Source organism: Podarcis gaigeae (assembly GCF_964106915.1).
Source record: "Podarcis gaigeae genome assembly, chromosome: 14".
Lineage (NCBI taxonomy): Eukaryota > Metazoa > Chordata > Lepidosauria > Squamata > Lacertidae > Podarcis > Podarcis gaigeae.
The window spans coordinates 44,660,701-44,679,303 of NC_139690.1; the positions used below are offsets into that span (position 1 = coordinate 44,660,701).

Below are 18,603 nucleotides of genomic sequence, written 5' to 3' on the forward strand. Positions count from 1 at the left end.
CCTGGGGAAGCAGCCTTCGAACGGCCCGCTTCTCTCCGGGAGGGGGGGTGGTCACGTGGGTCGCGTCACGCTCCCGGGCCAGAGGGGAGGGAGGGGGGTCGCCGGAGTGGGGTTTGTTTCCGGAAGTGCCCGCGCTTCTGCTGGGCCTGAGCCGAGGCCTGACCCGGCCCGCGGCTCTCGCTGCTGCTACTGCTGCTGCTGCTGTCGCTGAAGCCGGAGCCGGCCAGCCAGCCGCAGGGATGGAGATAACCAGGAACAGTGAGTCCGGCTGGGGTCGGGGAGAGGGTCAGCGACGAGAGCGCCTCTGAGCATATGCAGAGTGGCCTCCCGCCGCCCCTCCTCTTGGCTGCCCCTCAAGGCAGGCTGAACTTCCTCCCTTGGGGGTGGGGTGGGGGGAGGCCAAGGAGGAAACCTGACCCCCCCCCCAGAACAGGTGTGGAGTGGGCAGAGGCCCAGATCCTGCCCCTTCCTCCTGCTGCTCAGGCTGCCCCTGATCCCTCCAGGCTGATATTTCCCCCCTCCCTCCCCACACATCCTTTATAATGCCCCCCCCACCAAAAACCCACAACACCCCCCCCATTCGTACCCAAAGGCTCTCCCTTTGCCAATTGCTTTCCCACTTTGCCCCCATTTAGTAGTGCATTTAATGTATTATATTGTGTTTTAGGTGGTCTGTTTCCTTCCTTCTCTACTGGTTATTCGATGTGTGTGTATAGATATAGATATAGATAAAGATATATAGATATATTGCATTCCCCCCATTTTATTTTATTTTTTAAAAAACACGACTGGCTAGAATACGAGAGGAAATTGAGAGAACTGTGACGCTGAGCACTGTGTGCGTATCTGCAAAAAGCCTCTGCTCAGTGTCATGGATGGGACACTGTTGTTTTCATCAGCTTAAAAAAAAGAAGATTATGCCGGAAGGAGAGAATCTGCAAGATCGTTTCCCAACAGGCTTGTTTTGCATGGTGGCCATCCACGTGCCCCGTGCTGGCTTGCGGTCTGTCGGTGCAGTTCTACGTTGTAGTATGCCGGCTAGGATATGATTTATCAGAAGCAGAGGAAAACAGAAAGATGGAAGCAGGAGAAGATCAGTTTCGTTTTCTGTCTGATCTGTAATGCATCGGGCTGGCCACTGTGAAAACAGGATGCTAGACTCGATGGGCCTTTGGCCTGTTCCACAAGGACTCTTCTTCTGTGTGTAGGTTTAGTTGTACAGTTGGGGACAATCTGCTCTTATGTATTGCTGTCTCAACACTCACCCCCCCCCCCCAATTTTGGGGGCATTCTGCTTGGAGCTTTCCCCTCTGGCCGCACATGTTGCAGCCCATAGCACGGGACAGAAAAAATACTGAACTACTGAAATGCAAAATTTTTTTTTCCTTCCAGTAGCACCTTAAAGACCAACTAAGTTAGTTCTTGGTATGAGCTTTCGTGTGCATGCACACTTCTTCAGATACACGAAAGCTCATACTAAGAACTAACTTAGTTGGTCTTTAAGGTGCTACTGGAAGGGGGAAAAAAATTTGTTTTGACTATGGCAGACCAACACGGCTACCTACTGAAATGCAGTTTAAATACAGGTTTAAAAAAAAAAAATCAGTTAACTGGGTTTACAATTTCATTGCAACCTTGCTTTTTAATGACACCCATTATCACATACGCTGTGGTCAGTGACTGAAATAAAACCATCCGTTAACGGATACATTTCTAGTCTTCCAACGACCATTTTTGTCATACAGTTCTGTCCATTTACAAAGATTCTAATAAAAAAAATGAATGAATTCTCCTCCCTATATAGAAGCATCTTGCATACAGGGACAGAAGCCTTGGGTATGTGTGGCATTCCCATTTACTTCATCTTCTCTGGTAAAATTTACATGCCATAGGGCAGTTGTCTCAGCTTCACCCGTGGGTCTCCTCCCCATTCCATAGGGTATCTATGTATAGCACAGGTGCACTTTGTAATTCTTAATTAAAACAAACAAACAGAGGTGGCTTTGGTAAATGGACAACATTTCCAACTACCACCCTCAGACCTGTTCCATCAGAGTCCTGCTAGGGAGTGTTTGGGCTGTGTGAATCTAAAAATATAAAAAGAGGCTACCCCAGATGTTGTTGGACTACAGCTCCCATCATCCCTGACCACTGGTCATGCTGGCTAGGAATGATGGGAGTTGTAGTCCAACAAAACATCTGGGGACCCACAGGTTGAGAAACACTGGGCTACTGGATCAGGCAATTGGCCCATCTAGTCCACCATCCTTGCTTCGTCTGATGGTAGAGATAGAACATAGCCATCAGGATTAGTAGCCATTGAAGTAGCCTTCAGATGTGAAGGAAATAAGCAGCTATCCTATCTTTAAAAGACATCTGAAGGCAGCCCTGTTTAGGAAAGTTTTTAATATTTAATGCTGTATTGTTTTTAACACTCGATTGGGAGCTGCCCAGAGTGGCTGGGGAAACCCAGCCAGATGGGCCGGGTATAAATAATAAATAATAAATTATTATTATTATTATTATTGAATTGCTAAGGATTTATTTTCATCCTATCGGCATCACCTAGATGCATTTCTTTGTGAAATGGAAAAGGTTTTTGTCATTTTCACTATGGAACAGAAGTGTCTTTTTAAAAATATGTGTTTGGAGGAAAGAATGGTGGGGCAGATAAGAAGCTAATGCAGGAGGTGGGGCATTGCACACTGTCAAATTGTCCCCAGTCATATCATGATGGACTCTGGTCCTGGAACATCTGGTGTAGGCAAAGATGGTCCCTGCATTGTCTGTCTCACGCTAGCTGGAATGGGAGTGCTGATATTTAAAGCGACTAGAACATAATTGGACAATGGTGGTAATACATATTAACTGCAACCCATGAAAATGCCTAGGTCAGCCTTTCTCAACCTGTGGGTCCCCAGATGTTGTTGAACTACAGCTCCCATCACCCCTAGCTACCAAGGCTAGAGCTCAGGGATGATGGGAGTTGTAGTCCAACAACATCTGGGGACCCACAGGTTGAGAACCGCTGGCTAGGTGATCCTTAATGTGCTTGGTGAATGTGTTCTTTCAATTACAGAGCTGCGAATGATTCTTCAGAGGTAGAGGGGCAACCATATGTGCTTTGCCCACTTTCATTTCTTGACATGGTCTGTTTCTTTCTCCCTCTTGCCTACAGATTTTAAGGACAATCTCAGCAAAGTTTATGAAGCTATCGAAGATGCAGACTTTTTGGCTATCGATGGAGAGTTTTCAGGTATGGTATATTTCATGGAATTCTCTCTTATAATGTAAAGATCTGAATTTGCAGCTCCTTGCGGATCGCTGCTCTGGAACATTGTCGCTTATTGATTATGGGGAGGCTGAAGGGATATTGGTAAAAGCCGATCATGGGATGTTCCTACATTTTCTGTGTTCTGTCTCTTGGGTGTAACATAGAAATGATACAACGTGGTACATTTTTAGAGAGGGTGGGAAAGGAATGAGGGACATGGGGATTTCTTTTTTTTTAAAAAAAGAAGTGTTTATTGATTTATAGGCATTTGTAGCCCTCCCTTCACCATGTGGTCCCACAGTGGATTACGTAGCCGGAAATCGCAGTAGGGGAGAGTGCTGTTGCACACAGCTACTGCTTGCATGCTTCCCAATAGACATCTGGTTGGCCACTATGAGAACAGGATTCTGGGCTAGTTGGACCATTGGCTTGATCCAGCAGGCTCTCCATATGTTTTTACATCTTCCAACCCTCAAAGACCTCTGCAGAAAGGCCTGACGTCGAAACGTATACAGTGATGAGGCCAAACGTACTTGTGGGTGGGCATCCTATAATCCGGGGGCACCACAGGAAAGGCCCTGTCATGTAGTGCTGCCCTGTGAGCTTCACAGGACAGCAAAACTACCACCAACGTCTTCCCTGCAACTCTCAACACTTCAGTGGGTCTATATGGTATGTGGTGTTCCTTGAGATACTTGGGGACACAAATAATAATTTAGGGTGTGATTTAAGCATGCGCTGCAATCATTACAGATTAAATAGCTGCTCTAATGCATCCCGAAGAGACTTGTTCAAACAACCTTTTTATACTTATTAGGAATTAGCGATGGACCATCTGTTAGCGCATTAACAAACGGCTTCGACACACCTGAAGAAAGGTATCAAAAACTTAAAAAGGTAAAAATCTTAAATCATTGCGTTACAGTGCTTCCTCGATGAAATATTTTGGACACGGGGTTGTGACATCTGTGTGCCGGACAGATTTCTGTTGCTAAGTACAGCGCTGCGGGGAAACATTTTCAATAAATAAAAATTCAATGTTGCTAACCAGGCACAGAATGGAAGACTTTCTTCTGTGAATAATAGTCCTCTTTGGGCCACAAGCTTTTATTGAGTCAGGTAGAAGGGTTGGTCTTGCTACAATCCTGTGCACATTTACTTGGGAGTAAGCTCCCTTGAACACAGTGGGACTTGCACAGAAGTGAGTAAACCTGTAAACTTGTGAGGGGGTCTCCACACCCTCAGATATTTTATTGGAGGACCCAAAGGAACCTGGGCCCCTAGGTGTTGGTCCCTGTGGTAGTGCTGTTGCAATCAGGCCCTGCTTGCCGACTTCTGATTGATCACTGAGAACAGCAGGCTCTTCTTGCATTCTAATGTGTGCATTTATCCGGTTCTCCCGTGGTTTCTTTAACTGGAAAATAAATGTCCTAAACTTCTTCCCTTTCTCTACATCTTTCGAGAGCTTGAGATATTTCTGCTGTGCATTGTTTATATTGTGTTTAGAAACATCCTGGGGTTTTGTTTTTTCTAGTGACCCACAGTACGGTCCTCCAGGTTTTGTTGGTCAGCATCTCTGACCAGTGGCCTTGCTGGCTGAGACGCAAGAGAGCTGAAGTCTAACAGCATCTGGAGGGCATTCCGTTGAATACTCTGGATAAATTCTTGATTACTTCATGCATTCATGTACAGTGGTACCTCTGGATGCGAACGGAATCCGTTCCGGAGCCCCATTCGCATCTTGAAATGAATGCAACCCGCGCATGCGTGGGTCGCAATTTGCCGCTTCTGCGCATTCGCGTGACGGCGTTTTGAGCGTCTGCGCGTGCGTGAGCAGCGAAACCCAGAAGTAACGCGCTCTGTTACTTCTGGGTCGCTGCAGACCGTAACCTGAAAATGCTCAACCTGAAGCACATTTAACCTGAGATATGACTGTACAAAGTGTCCAAATTTGGTGGGAAATGTAGTCTACAAACCCTTTAAGTTTCGCTCTGCTCTGGGATTCTTGCGGCTCCTCTGAATGAATAACCTGACTGTTTAGATCTTATTTTTGTCTTGTCCCCTCCAGCATTCCATGGATTTCTTGCTGTTCCAGTTTGGCCTTTGCACTTTTAAATACGATCTCACAGAATCTAAGTACGTCGCTTTCTTGACTTGTTGATACTTTTAAAGCTTAGCATGTTGATAGCAACAGCCCCATCAACTGACCTCCCAAATCCTTTGCCTTTCCTAGGTACGTTATAAAATCGTTTAATTTCTACATCTTCCCCAAACCTTTCAATAGAACGTCGCCAGATGTGAAGTTTGTCTGTCAGGTTAGTGAGAAGCTTGCTTCATACGTTTTTCTGTTTCCCCCTTCCTTCTGATGCTGTAACGGGGTTGGGTACAGTTCAAAGCAAAACCTTGCTCTGGGGCCCATGTTTTGCTTTCTTCGCCACTTAAAAAAAAAGTCAACTTTCACTGGATTCAAGTAATGCGTTCACCTTAAAGCTTTTTCTTGTTTTCTCTTCCAGAGTTCAAGTATAGACTTTTTAGCAAACCAGGGATTTGATTTTAATAAAGTTTTTCGCAATGGTAAGCTTCGTTTTTCAACCTGCCATAAAGTGTATACTCTCATAATACTGATGTTTCCATAGCTATAACTTCTACTGCCATCTCCCCATTGATGCATCATCTCAATTGCAGTGAGTTTCTTCAGGATATTTGCCCAGGATATTTACCCAGCACCTGTAGAATTGCTGTTTCCAACTTCTGTATGCATCTGTTACAATGGTCATATACTGAAACAATGATTTGGCTTATGCGTTAACGCAAAGCCATTGTTTACAGTGCTATATGCATGAATAGGAAGGATCCTGAACAAAGCTCTCTCCCTCCCACATGGCCAGGAAGACTTTGCTAGTGTTTATTTCATTTTCCCTAATCGGAGTTTGTTGTTAGAATCATAGATTGTGGTTTAGAATGACCTCTGGTCAATTTCTCACCAAGCCAGCTATAAACCATGAAGCTGGCTTGTTGAGAAACTGACCTGATTATTATTATTATTTTTTAACCCAGGCTCTGGTTCCTATAAAATTACACAAACCAGGATTAGGAGAAACTGGAAGTAAGTCGTTCTGACCATGTGGAAAGAAGTGGGCTCTGTGTGTGTGTGTGTGTGTGTGTGTGTGTGTGTGTGTAAGCCCAAGTTTTCATTCAGGATCTTCCTGCATGTGTGTGTAACACTAAACAATGGTTTAGCATTGCCCTTCCCAAGCTGATGCCCTCCAGATGCTTGCTTGTTTAATATTACATATATACTCCTACCTTTCCTCCGTGGAGCTCCAGGTGGCATAAATGGCTCCCCTCCTCTCCATTTTATCCTGACAACAGCCCTGTAAGGTAGACCAGGTTGGGAGATGCTGGCTGGCCCAAGGTCACCCGGTGGGGATTTAAACCCTGGCCTCCCAGGTCTACAGTCTAACCACTACATAATATAATAATAATAATAATAACCTTTTATTTATATCCCACCCTCCCTGGCCAAAGTCGGGCCCAGGGCAACTAACATCAAATCTATATCATTAATATAAAATCAAACAATAATCTGGAAGGTGTCGGTTGGGGAAGATTGGTTTACCGATGCATGAGAACCGGCCTTGTCTGTTTCCAAGTTGCAGTCTTCACCCGCTTTCTCTCTTTCACACATACATACACACATGCTTTGGGCCGCAAAAAGCATCACCATTTCTCTCTCTTTTAAAGGAATCCCTTATTTAAATCAAGAGGAGGAAAGGCAGCTACGGGAGCAATATGACGAAAGGCGATCCCAAGCCAACGGAGTGGGGGCCTTGTCGTACGTGTCCCCCAATGCTTCGAAGTGCCCCGTGAGCATTCCAGAGGACCAGAAGAAGTTCATTGAGAAAGTAGTGTAAGTGGAAAAAGCGATGCTCAAAAGTTTGGATGTCCTCAGTAACTTCTCTATTTTGAAACCGATTCAGAGCAGCGATTTTCTGAACTAAGCTGTGTTTCTCTTTAGGGGCTGAATTAATTTATACCAGGATATATATGTGTGTGTGATATGTTGGTTTGTGTGTGTGTGTTTTCGCATGTGTTCTCTCCCTCTCTCTCTCCACTTTCAAGTCAAGTTTTACTGACTGGTTCTTTGATGTTTTGAAACCTGTTGATCTGTGGGGCACATGGCCCACAGGGGTACAATTTGATTTTTAAGGGGGGCAATTCGAGAATGAGTTAGAGAATGAGTTTATGGCCTTTTAGCTTCCTCCACGTGAATAGGAGTTCACTTTTCGAATAGTAAGAAATAATTATATGTCACGGGGGGGGGGGAGCATCAGGATTTTAGAGGTGCTTAGGTGGGACACGGCCAAAAAATGGCTGGGAACCACTGCTGTAGAGAGAGGAGCCAAGCTTTGCATGCTGGAGGTCCCCAGCTCAGTCCTCAGTCTCTCCACTTAAATGGGTTTTGGGATTGCATCATTGGACAATCTTCGCTTGAGATCTCAGAGGGCTGTTGCTAGAGTTGACTAGGAAGCTGCACTGACCAAACTTGGGACAGAGCAGCTAACGGAATACTTTCAAACAAGACTAATGCGTCTCCACCCCCATCGTTCTACCCGGACACTGAGGTCCGGTGCCAAGGGCCTTCTGGCGGTTCCCTCCCTGTAAGAAGCCAAGCTACAGGGAACCAGGCAGAGGGCCTTCTCGGTGGTGGCACCCGCCCTGTGGAACGCCCTCCCACCAGATGTTAAAGAGAACAACAACTACCAGACTTTTAGAAGACATCTGAAGGCAGACCTATTTAGGGAAGCTTTTAATGTTTGATGCATTACTGTATTTTTATATTTTGTTGGAAGCCACCCAGAGTGGCTGGGGAAGCCCAGCCAGATGGGCGGGGTATAAATAAATTATTATTATTATTATTATTATTATTATTATTATTATTATTATTATTCCACCAGGTGGCTTGGGACCTGGGTACCTCTCACTGCTGAACTCAAAACTCCCATCAGCCTCAGCCATCATGGCCAGTTGTCTGAGATGATGGGAGCCAGAGTCAACTCCCATCAGCCTAATGCAAATGAACCTAGCATATTTCTCTCCCCTTTTCAGAGAAAGGATAGAAGACCTCCTGCAGAAGGAAGAGAGCACAAATTTGGAGCTGGAACCGTGCACAGGGTCAGTTCCTCTAAAAACATAGTTGGGGTCTTGGACAGAGTTCATGGCAGGGGTGAGGAACAGCTTCCCCTCAAGACTTTGCCAGGCTGTAGCCCCCAGCACCCCCAGCTGTTGGTCACGTTGGCTGGGTTTGATGAGAGTTGTTGTACAACAATATTTGGAGTTCCCCGCCCCTGGTGCAGGGTGGGTGGAGAGAAGATAAAATAAGGAGCCAGTCCCTCCTCTGGAAAGCTTAATCTCTCTATCTCTCTTTCTCTAGATTCCAGAGGAAACTAATTTATCAGACGCTGAGCTGGAAGTAGGTTTTGTGTTGCATTGCTGCTAACGGTTGCGAAAAGGGAAGGGGTTAGGACAGTGGGGAGGAACTAGATTGAATAAAAAGCTAATTTTATTAGATGATTTTGGGAAACTGTTACAAGGCGATACAGTGGTGCCTCGCAAGACGAAATAAATCCGTTCCGTGAGGCTCTTTGTATAGCGGTTTTTTCGTCTTGCGAAGCACGCCCATTGACAGCTTAGCGGATTAGCGCTATTAGCGGTTTAGCGGCTTTTAGCGGATCAGCTGATAAGCGGCTTATCAGCGGATCAGCTGATTAGCGGCTTAGGGGCTTAGGAAAAGGGGGGGGAAGGGGGAAAAACCCTCAGGAACTCGCAAGACATTTCGTCTTGCGAAGCAAGCCCATAGGGAAATTCGTTTTGCGAAGCGCCTCCAAAACGGAAAACCCTTTCGTCTAGCGCGTTTTCTGTCTTGCGAGGTGTTCGTCTTGCGGGGCACCACTGTACAATGAAATTCAGTTGTGGGGATTTGAGGAAGTCAGTTACCAATGTAAAGTGATATAGGTAGTTGAAGTACAGTGGTACCTCAGGTTAAGTACTTAATTCGTCCCAGAGGTCTGTACTTAACCTGAAACTGTTCTTAACCTGAAGCACCACTTTAGCTAATGGGGCCTCCTGCTGCTGCTGCACCACCACTGCACAATTTCTGTTCTCATCCTGAAGCAAAGTTCTTAACCTCAGGTAATATTTCTGGGTTAACGTAGTCTGTAACCTGAAGCGTATATAACCCGAGGTACCACTGTAATAATTTTCTTTTGTGTTTAGTTTAGGTTATTGTAGTGTAATGTGTTTTTCTTTGTTGAATGTTTTGTTATGTTTTCTTTATGATAAATGTGGAAAATCAACAAAAAAAATTGAAAAAAAAAAGATTGAATAAAAAGCTGTACAGTCATAGCTTGGTGTTCAAATTTAATCCATTCAAGGAGTCTGTTTGATTCCTGGAACAGTTCGAAAACCAAGGCACGACTTTTGATTGGCTGCAGGAGCATCCTGCAGCTGATCGGAAGCTACAAAAGCCGTGCCAGACGTTTGGCTTCCGAAAATCGTTTGAAAACTGGAACAATCACTTCCGTGTTCGATTGTTCGGGAGCCAAAACGTTTGAGTTCAAAGGCGTTAGGCTTCCAAGGTTGCACTATATTTGCCACCACTTTTGAAAGGTGGCACAAAGTGGTCATTTTGTTTTCGATAATCAGTGAACTCAGGAGGACTAGCACCCTGCTCAGTTCAAATGGTAAGCCCTGGTGGCCTTTGCTTTCCCACCAGGCTGCCTTTATATAGTTGTTGCCTTCTCAGGGACTCCTGATCCAGCACATTCCCTAAATTCTATCCGCTTATGCAAAACCGACACCACCACCCCCATACTCAGATGTTAACTCTTGTCTTTCATGGTAGGTTTCCGAAAGGCATCCATGTCGAAACTCAGGAAACGGAGAAGGTGAGTAGGAACGTATTTTGAAATCTCTCCGTTTAATGCACACACTGACTTGGTGAGATTCAGCGGCGCCTGGTGCTCAGTGAGACCCGCAGGGCGGAAGGCAGGGAGAGAGAGCAGGATAGGAGCCCATCTGCCCCGGGAGGAGCAAGGCGAGGGCAAGGGGGGCAAGTGCAGGCGATGTCAGGGTCCGCTCCAGTTGGACTCTCCCCTCCTTTCTCCCCTGCTGCCCACCATTTTGCATGTTACATCATTTGCCCTAGTCCTTTGAAATTGTAAGCCCCCTTGGCAGAAAGGCAATGTGCAATGCAATAGATAATTGGACCAAGCCAACCACCAGCATCCTTTTCCCTGCTGAGTTCCACAAGGGTAACATGGACACCGAGGAGGAGGAAACTGACTGACAGGGCCACCTCTAGGGTTGTTGTAGGTAAGAAGGCAAGTGTGTGTTGTGACAGACCAACAACACATGGAAGCAAAGCCGAAATCATATTACAGTGGTGCCTCGCAAGACGAAATTAATCCATTCCGTGAGTCTCTTCGTATAGCGTTTTTTTTAAGACCATTGACAGTTTAGCGGATTAGCGGCTTTTAGCGGCTTATCAGCTTAGCGGATCAGCTGATAAGCGGCTTAGCTGCTTAGAAAAAGGGGGGGAAGGGAAAAACCCCCGCAGGAACTCGCAAGACATTTTCGTCTTGCAAAACAAGCCCATAGGGAAATTCGTTTTGCGAAGCGCCTCCAAAACGGAAAACCCTTTCGTCTAGCGGGTTTTCCGTCTTGCGAGGTGTTCGTCTTGCGGGGCACCACTGTAGCTGTTTCTCCTCAAGGATTTGTGAGGCTAGAGCAGGGATGGCTAGCATGGCACCTGGAGGTGCAACGACACCTTTGAGATCTTCACTTGGTGCTCACAAAGCCACTGATCCCCAAACTCCAAGAATCATAGAATCGTAGTGCTGCAAGGACCCCAAGGGTCATTCATTCCCACCCCTTGCAGTGCAGGAAACCCAACTTAAGCATCCATGACAGATGGCCAGCCAACCTCTGCTTGAACACCTCCAAGGAAGGAGAATCCACCACCTTCTGAGGGAGACCGTTCCCCTGTCAAACAGCTCCTTCTCTCACAAAGTTCTTCCAGGTGTTGAGTTGGAATCTCCTTCCTTGTAACGTGAAGCCATTGGTTCGAGTCCTACCCTCCAGAGCAGGAGAAAAGAAGCTTGCTCCATGTTGCGTGTGGCATCTCTTTAGATATTTGAAGATGGCTGTCATATCTCCTCTTAGTCTCCTCTTTTCCAGGCAAAACATACCCAATTCCTTCAACCGTTCCTCATCAGGCTTGGTTTCCAGACCCTCGTAGCCTCCTTGGTTCTGAGGTGGGGAGGGTTGTTACCTTTCCCCCCACCCTTGACATGTGCATAGAGGTGAAGTAGGAAGTCAGAAGAGTTTCGTTCTTTCCCACTTCCTCTTTCACCTCTATGGGCTTTTCTAGGCTCAGATTAATTCCTCTGGATCTGAGTTTTACCTAGAAGCTTTGGAAGAGCCAAGTGTGTACCTGTGCACACTCATGTCTGTGGGGGGGGGGGACTGATTCTCGGGGGACAGAGTGACCAGAGAAGTTGGTAGCCATGGCAGTCCCTCACGTGTGCCCACCAATGCCTCCAAGGTGACTTGATAGCCCTAAAGCCTGTGTAGGTTTTCTGCTCCATCTCACATCTTCCTGCAGTAATGCCCCTTTCTCCCCAACTAGAAGGAAAGATACATTATCATTAGCAAAGTGGATGAAGAGGAGCGAAAAAGGAGAGAGCAGCAGAAGCGAGTGAAGGAGCAGGTTTGTGGCTGCATCTCCTTTCTGTTTCAAAAGGGACGGGGGATCTGGGCGGTTGTGGGTGCTGCTGTTTGAGAATCGCAAGACCAAACCACCTTGGAGTGCTAGAACTAGCCTTGCGGCCCATTGGGCCTTCGCCCTCTTTTGCTCACGCTGGGATTTCTTGCTTGCAGGAAGAACTCAAAGACGCGGTGGGGTTTTCCCGAGTCGTTCACGCTCTTGCAAATTCCGTGAGTTTTGCTGCCTTTTCGTGGTTTTTTGCCTCTATGGTGGGGGGGGGGGGTGCAATTTCCCAACTTGCAGGTGAGAACTTGAGAATCAGTTTCCCTTCTTTAGATAGCATGTCCATTGGAGGTGAGATGTGTTGCAACAAGGCAAGGAGTTTCTTTGGTAGTGACACTCCAGCTATAGCAGGGGTGGGGGACCTCAAGGGCCACATTCTGTTACAAGCAAACCTTTGGGGGCCGCATGCCAGCGGCAGGTCCAGGTGCAGAAGTGGGCTGAGAAACTGATGCCCCTCTTACTGTTGGCTACTTTCCAGCCACACAAAAACTTACAAACACACACACATCTCATTCCCATCCAAGCACGTAAAATGAATGAATGATCAAGGACCCTTTCCAGCTAGGCAAAAATCACTTGAGGACGGCTACTGAAGGATGTGGCCTGGGAAGATGAAGCAATGCCTATTTAGAGTCCCAAGGGCCAAACAGAAGCCTGGGGTGCCCTCGGCCTGAAATCCCTCACCTCTGAGCTATGGAAAGCGCTTCTTAGGAAGATATTCCTAGCAGGCATGGGATGTAGGTGGCGCTGTGGTCTAAACCACTGAGCCTCTTGGGATTGCCGATCAGAAGGTTGGCAGTTCGAATCCCTGTGACGGGGTGAGCTCCCATTGCTCTGTCCCAGCTCCTGCCAACCTAGCAGTTCGAAAGCACACCAGTGCAAGTAGATAAATAGGTACCACTGTGGCAGAAAGGTAAACGGCGTTTCCGTGCACTCTGGTTTCTGTCATGGTGTTCCGTTGCACCAGAAGCGGTTTAGTCATGCTAGCCACATGACCCAGAAAGCTGCCTGCGGACAAACACCATCTCCCTCGGCCTGAAAGCAAGTTGAGCACCGCAACCCCATAGTCGCCTTTGACTGGACTTAACCACCCAGCAGTCCTTTACCTTTACCATTTTTACCTTTGTCTTTTAAGCACCAGATATATATATATTTATTCGCCCTTAAATATTTTAGATTGTTTTACTTTTATCAGCAGGATGGGTGGTTTTTTTAGTTTTTGTTTTGCAAATAATGTTTTTATTTTAGCAAACCACCTTGGAATCGTTGATAAAAAAGGATGGATAGAAACGTTTTTAACAAGTAAAATAAAGTCTCTGTTGTTTCTTAAAAGTCCTGCTGTAGTACAGTACAGTGGTACCTCGGGTTAAGAACTTAATTCTTAACGGAGGTCCATTCTTAAGCTGAAACTGTTCTTAACCTGAAGCCCCACTTTAGCTAATGGGGCCTCCCGCTGCCGCCATGCCGCCGCTGCGCGATTTCTGTTCTCATCCTGAAGCAAAGTTCTTAACCCGAGGTACTATTTCTGGGTTAGCGGAGTCTGTAACCTGAAGCATCTGTAACCCGAGGTACCACTGTAGTGGGATCTTTCTCCGAGTGTCTGTGTGACCATGTGGGCGGTCCCTTAACTCATGCCTTTGGGCTTGTGAATGGTTCTTCACAGGGCAAGCTTGTGGTTGGACACAACATGTTACTGGACGTCATGCATACCATCCACCAGTTTTACTGCCCGCTACCTGAGGTGAGTGGTCCTTGCAGTGTGGCCAACATTTCAAAGGCTGTTCTTCACTTGAACTTGTGCTGCTGTCCTTGCAAGAGAAGCCAAAGGTCTTCTTTCAGGGGTAGCAGATGTGGCCCCCTCAAGATGTTCTTGGACTACAATTCCCATCAGCCTTAGTCATGCATGGCCAATGGCCAGAGATTATGGGAGTTGTAGTCCAAGAACACCTGGAGGAGACCACGCTGGCTTTCCCTTCTCTGTTTAGTCTAGCATCTTGCCTTCCATCCTGAGCAGCCAGAAAGCCCATCAGCAGTGAATTAAGACTACAGCCTCCCTAACTTTTGCTCCCAGTTTAACTGATCTTCAAAAGTGGACTTCTGAATTTAGTTTCTCGTTTTGCTATCACAGCTAATTGTCGTTGATAGATCTATCCTCCCCAGGAACTTGTCTAATGCTCTGTTAAAGCCATCTGAGCTTGGAGCCATTGCTACATCTTGAGGCAGAAGGTTCCACAAGTTAATGTCATGTTGTATGAAAAAGTTATTTTTGAATCAGAGTTTTAGCTTCATGAAGAAAGTAGAAAAACTTCTCTCCTCACTTTTGGCACACCATGTTGTAACTCCCCTCCCCATTAGTCACCCTTTTCTCCCTTCTTGAAAACTAAAAGGCCCCAAATCTTGTAAATTTTCCTCACATGTGAGTTGCACCACCTCCCTCATAATTTTTGTTGTCTTTTTCTGACTTTTTTCCACCTCCGCTATATCTATTTTTGAAATACAGTGAGCAGAACTGTACCCAAGTGTTGTTGTACACAGCTTTGTACATAGACATTACATAATATGGGTATGTTCATTTTTGATAAGCCTGTTGCGTGGAATTCACCATAAATAAGCATTGACGCATTTGTACATCCCTTTATTCCTTGTGTGGTGATCATCTTGCTCTGTTTAAATTTTAGGATCTCAACGAGTTTAAAGAACTGGCGACGTGTGTCTTTCCAAGGTAGGCTTATTTTGCCCTGAAATCGTAAGTTCATTCCTAGAGGGAATTGCAAGCAAAAATTTGGCCCAGGTAAATATTTTCTTCCCAAGAAAATGAGGCGTTATAGTCTAGCTTCCTGGTTTCAGGAGGGTCAGCTTACACTCTTGGGGCGTTCACACCCATGCATACATCAAGATGAACTGAATTCTGTGATCGGAGGCAGGGAAGTGGAACTGAGTCGCGATGATGCATGGCTCATTCTGATTTTGCTGCTCGGGAGCCAGGTTGGGGAACTGAAGAGCTCTCCTGGGTATGGAAGCTCAGTCCCACGGCCAGTGGGAGTCCCGCTCTGCTGAACCTCTGACTTCTCAGCTGTTACCCTTGAATTCCAAGCCCCCGTTGGCACCCCTGAAGACTTGGAACTTTGCAATAAATATAAACTATGGGCTCTGACTAGCTCCCAGAACCAAAAACTCATGCCTGTGTGACATAATCACAGGTCCAAAGTTCTGGCAATTGTAGGTAAGGGATGCAGGTGGCGCTGTGGTCTAAACCACTGAGCCTTTTGGGTTTGCTGATCAGAAGGTCAGCAGTTTGAATCTGTGCGACGGAGTGAGCTCCCATTGCTCTGTCCCAGCTCTTGCCAACCTAGCAGTTTGAAAGCACACCAGTGCAAGTAGATAAATAGGTACTGCTGCGGCGGAAAGCTAAACAGCATTTCTGTGTGCTCTGGTTTCCGTCACAGTGCCCCGTTGTGCCAGAAGCAGTTTAGTCATGCTGGCCACATGACCCAGAAAGCTGTCTGTGGACAAACGCCGGCTCCCTCGGCCTGAAAGCGAGATGGTCTCTGTAGTCCCATAGTCGCCTTTGACTGGACTTAACCGTCCAGGGGTCCTTTGCCTTTTTAAAAAATTGTTGGTAATTATGGTGAAGCCTTATCCTTGCTGTTTCATTTCATTTCTAGGTTACTGGACACTAAGTTGATGGCCAGCACTCAGCCGTTCAAGGTAACCAGCATCTGCAATAACTAATGGCACTTTTAAAATTAAATATAGCTTTAGTTCAGCCTTCCCCTAGCTGCTCCCTCCTGAATGATTTGGGCACCCAGTTCTGTATTGCTCTGATGAAACAAACTGTTAAAGCAACATACAGTACTGCTTTCACAGCAAAATCACCGCTAGGATGTTTCCTGCTCAGCATCAGCTAGGGAAAGATTTCTTGTCGTGCTATAGCGAGCTCATTTCTTCAGTACAGATCCCTGCATAGTGAAAAGCACCCCATCAACTTGCAAGGGGGGCAGTATCTGCTAGGCTGCGCTTACAGCTAACAATCCCCAACAAAATTGTAGCTATGCAGGCAAAATAGCTTCTGTTCGCAGGTAATTCACATGAATGACTTGGATACATTATCCCCCTTCCCAAGGATGCTCCATTAAGTCGATGGGATCGAAAAACGACTCATAAGTTATAACGGAATTTCAACCACTCTTCCATCTTCTAATATATATTGCACTTTTTTGCTTAATTGCATCATTATTAATTTTTTTGGATATACAATTGTACCTTGATTTTCAAACAGCTTAGTTCTCGAATATTTTGGATCCCAAATGCCGCAAACCCAGAAGTGAGTGTTCCGGTTTGCGAACTATTTTTCGAAGCCGAACGTTCGACAGGTCTTCCGATTGGCTGTAGGAGCTTCCTGCAGCCAATCAGAAGCTGTGCTTTGATTTCTGAACATTTTAGAAGTCAAACGAACTTCTGGAACGGATTCCGTTCGACTTCCAAGATACCACTGTACAGTGATACCTCGGGTTAAGTACTTAATTCATTCCGGAGGTCCATACTTAACCTGAAACTGTTCTTAACCTGAAGCACCACTTTAGCTAATGGGGCCTCCTGCTGCCGCCACGCCGCCGGAGCCCGATTTCTGTTCTTATCCTGAAGCAAAGTTCTTTACCTGAAACACTATTTCTGGCTTAGTGGAGTGTGTAACCTGAAGCGTATGTAACCCGAGGTACCACTGTATATGTTCTTGGAGTATGATACAGTGCTGTTTTCATACTTTGGTTGTCTTGTGGTTTAGGCACCCCCTCAAAAATAGGGTTGATGTGTAGATCTCACACCTTTTTCAATTTGGGAGGTTGCAACTATCTTTTGCCTGGTCCCATGGAATTAATGCTGCCGTCCAGATGTTTTGGACTACAGCTTCCATAAGCCCCAGCCAGCATGGCCTCCTGAAACATCAGGGGAGGGGGGCACTAGGTTGGGAGAAGGCTGCAACGTTGAGTGCTTGCTCTGAACTTGCTTGGATCGAGGGAATCAACAACCTGTGGCTCACACTGATCTTTGCTTTTCAGGAAATCATTAACAACACATCCCTTGCAGAACTGGAGAAGCGTGTAAAGGAGACTCCCTTCAGCCCTCCAAAAGTCGGTAAGGCGACAGAGGGCGTTTTGCACAGCCAGTTCTGGACCACAGGTGGAAACAGATTGATTAAAATCTAAGGATTCCCTTCTATTCTGGAAAATTCTCGGGGAGAAACTTAAGCTGTACAGAACTGGAGATCTTACTGGTCCAGTATATGTGGGCAAAAGTCACTGCAAGCTTGTCTCCAGTTGCACCGGGTCCAATGATTTTTGTACCTCTGTTGGGTCTACATTTATGTGTCTGCTGTTCCGGAACCAGCAAAATGATGAGGCTTTTTGAATGGAGACTTGTTGTTCTTTCGAACAGGGCTCCACATCCCAGTGTGGCTAAAATACCCCTCCTCCCACTAGCATAACCTGCAGTGAGAGCCAGGTTCAAGGTTCTTGTGTTAATTTACAAGCCCCTTAACAACTTGCGTCCAGAATAACTCAAGGGCCACCTAATCTATCCTGGCCTGATCACTCAGGTCTTCCATCGTTTCGATACTTGCCCTTTCTGTATTGCGTTTCTTGTCTACCACTTAAGAGACGACCGTAGTTGAGTCCTTCATAAATTGTTTAAATAAAGTAAAAGCAAACCATTTTTCCTTTCCCAGAAAGCGCAGAGGGATTCCCGAGTTACGACACAGCTTCAGAGCAGCTTCACGAAGCAGGTTATGACGCTTACATCACAGGCCTGTGCTTCATCTCAATGGCCAACTTCCTAGGTACTTTTTGTCATTTGCTCCATCTTGCGCAGTCTGTTCATCCCTGCCTTTTGCCAGCTGTGTCTGATTCTTCTGTGGTGGGGCATCTTCTCTTTGCTAGGTTCCTTTCTCAGCCCCCCAAAAAGTCACGTGTCTGCCAAATCAAAGCTCATCGAACCTTTTTTCAACAAGTGAGTAACCACCTTTAATTTTTTTAAAAACGACACAAAGGAGAACCCCAGCTTTTGAGTTGAACTTTAACCTGTTGTTCTTTGATGCTCCTCTGGTTAAAACAATAACAACCAGAAGATTGGGAAATGTTTATTGAATATAGGGAGGAAAATTGTGTTTATTTGGAAACGTGGGCGGCATTAAGATAAATTCAACAGTGCAAATAAGTTTTGATAGATGTAATAATGGAATACTGAATGGTTCAGTTTATATAAAATATGCAGGGATTTATGTTTTGCAAAATGAACCATGGAAAGAGAAGGGTAGTCATTGACATTTTAAGGTTGTTTGAATGAATATTTTAAAATGTGAAACAGAATATTTAATAAAATTTATAGGGGGGGACCAAAACCAATAACAATTTATCATTTATATGCCACTCATCTGATGGGTTGCCCCAGCAACTCTGAGTTGCTTTCCCCCCAAATAGTAAAAGCACAATACAGCATCACACAT

At 45.9% G+C, this 18,603-nt stretch overlaps 1 protein-coding gene and 1 long non-coding RNA gene across 4 annotated transcripts in view; one reads left to right on the forward strand and one right to left on the reverse strand.

Moving 5' to 3' along the window:
- Window positions 1-59: 59 nt before the first annotated feature.
- The window catches only part of PARN (poly(A)-specific ribonuclease), a 48,894-nt gene continuing 30,350 nt past the window's right edge, over window positions 60-18,603 (forward strand). For 2 of the 3 annotated variants that reach the window (XR_014557776.1, XR_014557777.1), the window contains exons 1-18: window positions 86-258; window positions 3,179-3,256; window positions 4,092-4,171; window positions 5,343-5,410; window positions 5,508-5,589; window positions 5,788-5,848; window positions 7,019-7,184; window positions 8,384-8,449; window positions 8,709-8,747; window positions 10,179-10,221; window positions 11,964-12,044; window positions 12,215-12,271; window positions 13,768-13,845; window positions 14,783-14,826; window positions 15,770-15,812; window positions 17,162-17,237; window positions 17,827-17,937; window positions 18,038-18,107. Coding sequence is in view for 1 of the 3 variants with exons in the window: in XM_083711545.1 (XP_083567671.1) it covers window positions 240-258; window positions 3,179-3,256; window positions 4,092-4,171; window positions 5,343-5,410; window positions 5,508-5,589; window positions 5,788-5,848; window positions 7,019-7,184; window positions 8,384-8,449; window positions 8,709-8,747; window positions 10,179-10,221; window positions 11,964-12,044; window positions 12,215-12,271; window positions 13,768-13,845; window positions 14,783-14,826; window positions 15,770-15,812; window positions 17,162-17,237; window positions 17,827-17,937; window positions 18,038-18,107 (1,262 nt within the window). In the remaining 2 variants the exon portion in view is untranslated. Of the gene's footprint in view, window positions 259-3,178; window positions 3,257-4,091; window positions 4,172-5,342; window positions 5,411-5,507; window positions 5,590-5,787; window positions 5,849-7,018; window positions 7,185-8,383; window positions 8,450-8,708; window positions 8,748-10,178; window positions 10,222-11,963; window positions 12,045-12,214; window positions 12,272-13,767; window positions 13,846-14,782; window positions 14,827-15,769; window positions 15,813-17,161; window positions 17,238-17,826; window positions 17,938-18,037; window positions 18,108-18,603 lie in introns of all 3 variants that reach the window. The other variant, XM_083711545.1, reaches the window with a different exon arrangement.
- The window catches only part of LOC310831367, a 35,968-nt gene continuing 32,998 nt past the window's right edge, over window positions 15,634-18,603 (reverse strand). Inside the window, exon 3 of the long non-coding RNA XR_014557814.1 lies at window positions 15,634-15,699. This is a non-coding gene — a long non-coding RNA (uncharacterized lncRNA). The remainder of the gene's footprint in view (window positions 15,700-18,603) is intronic.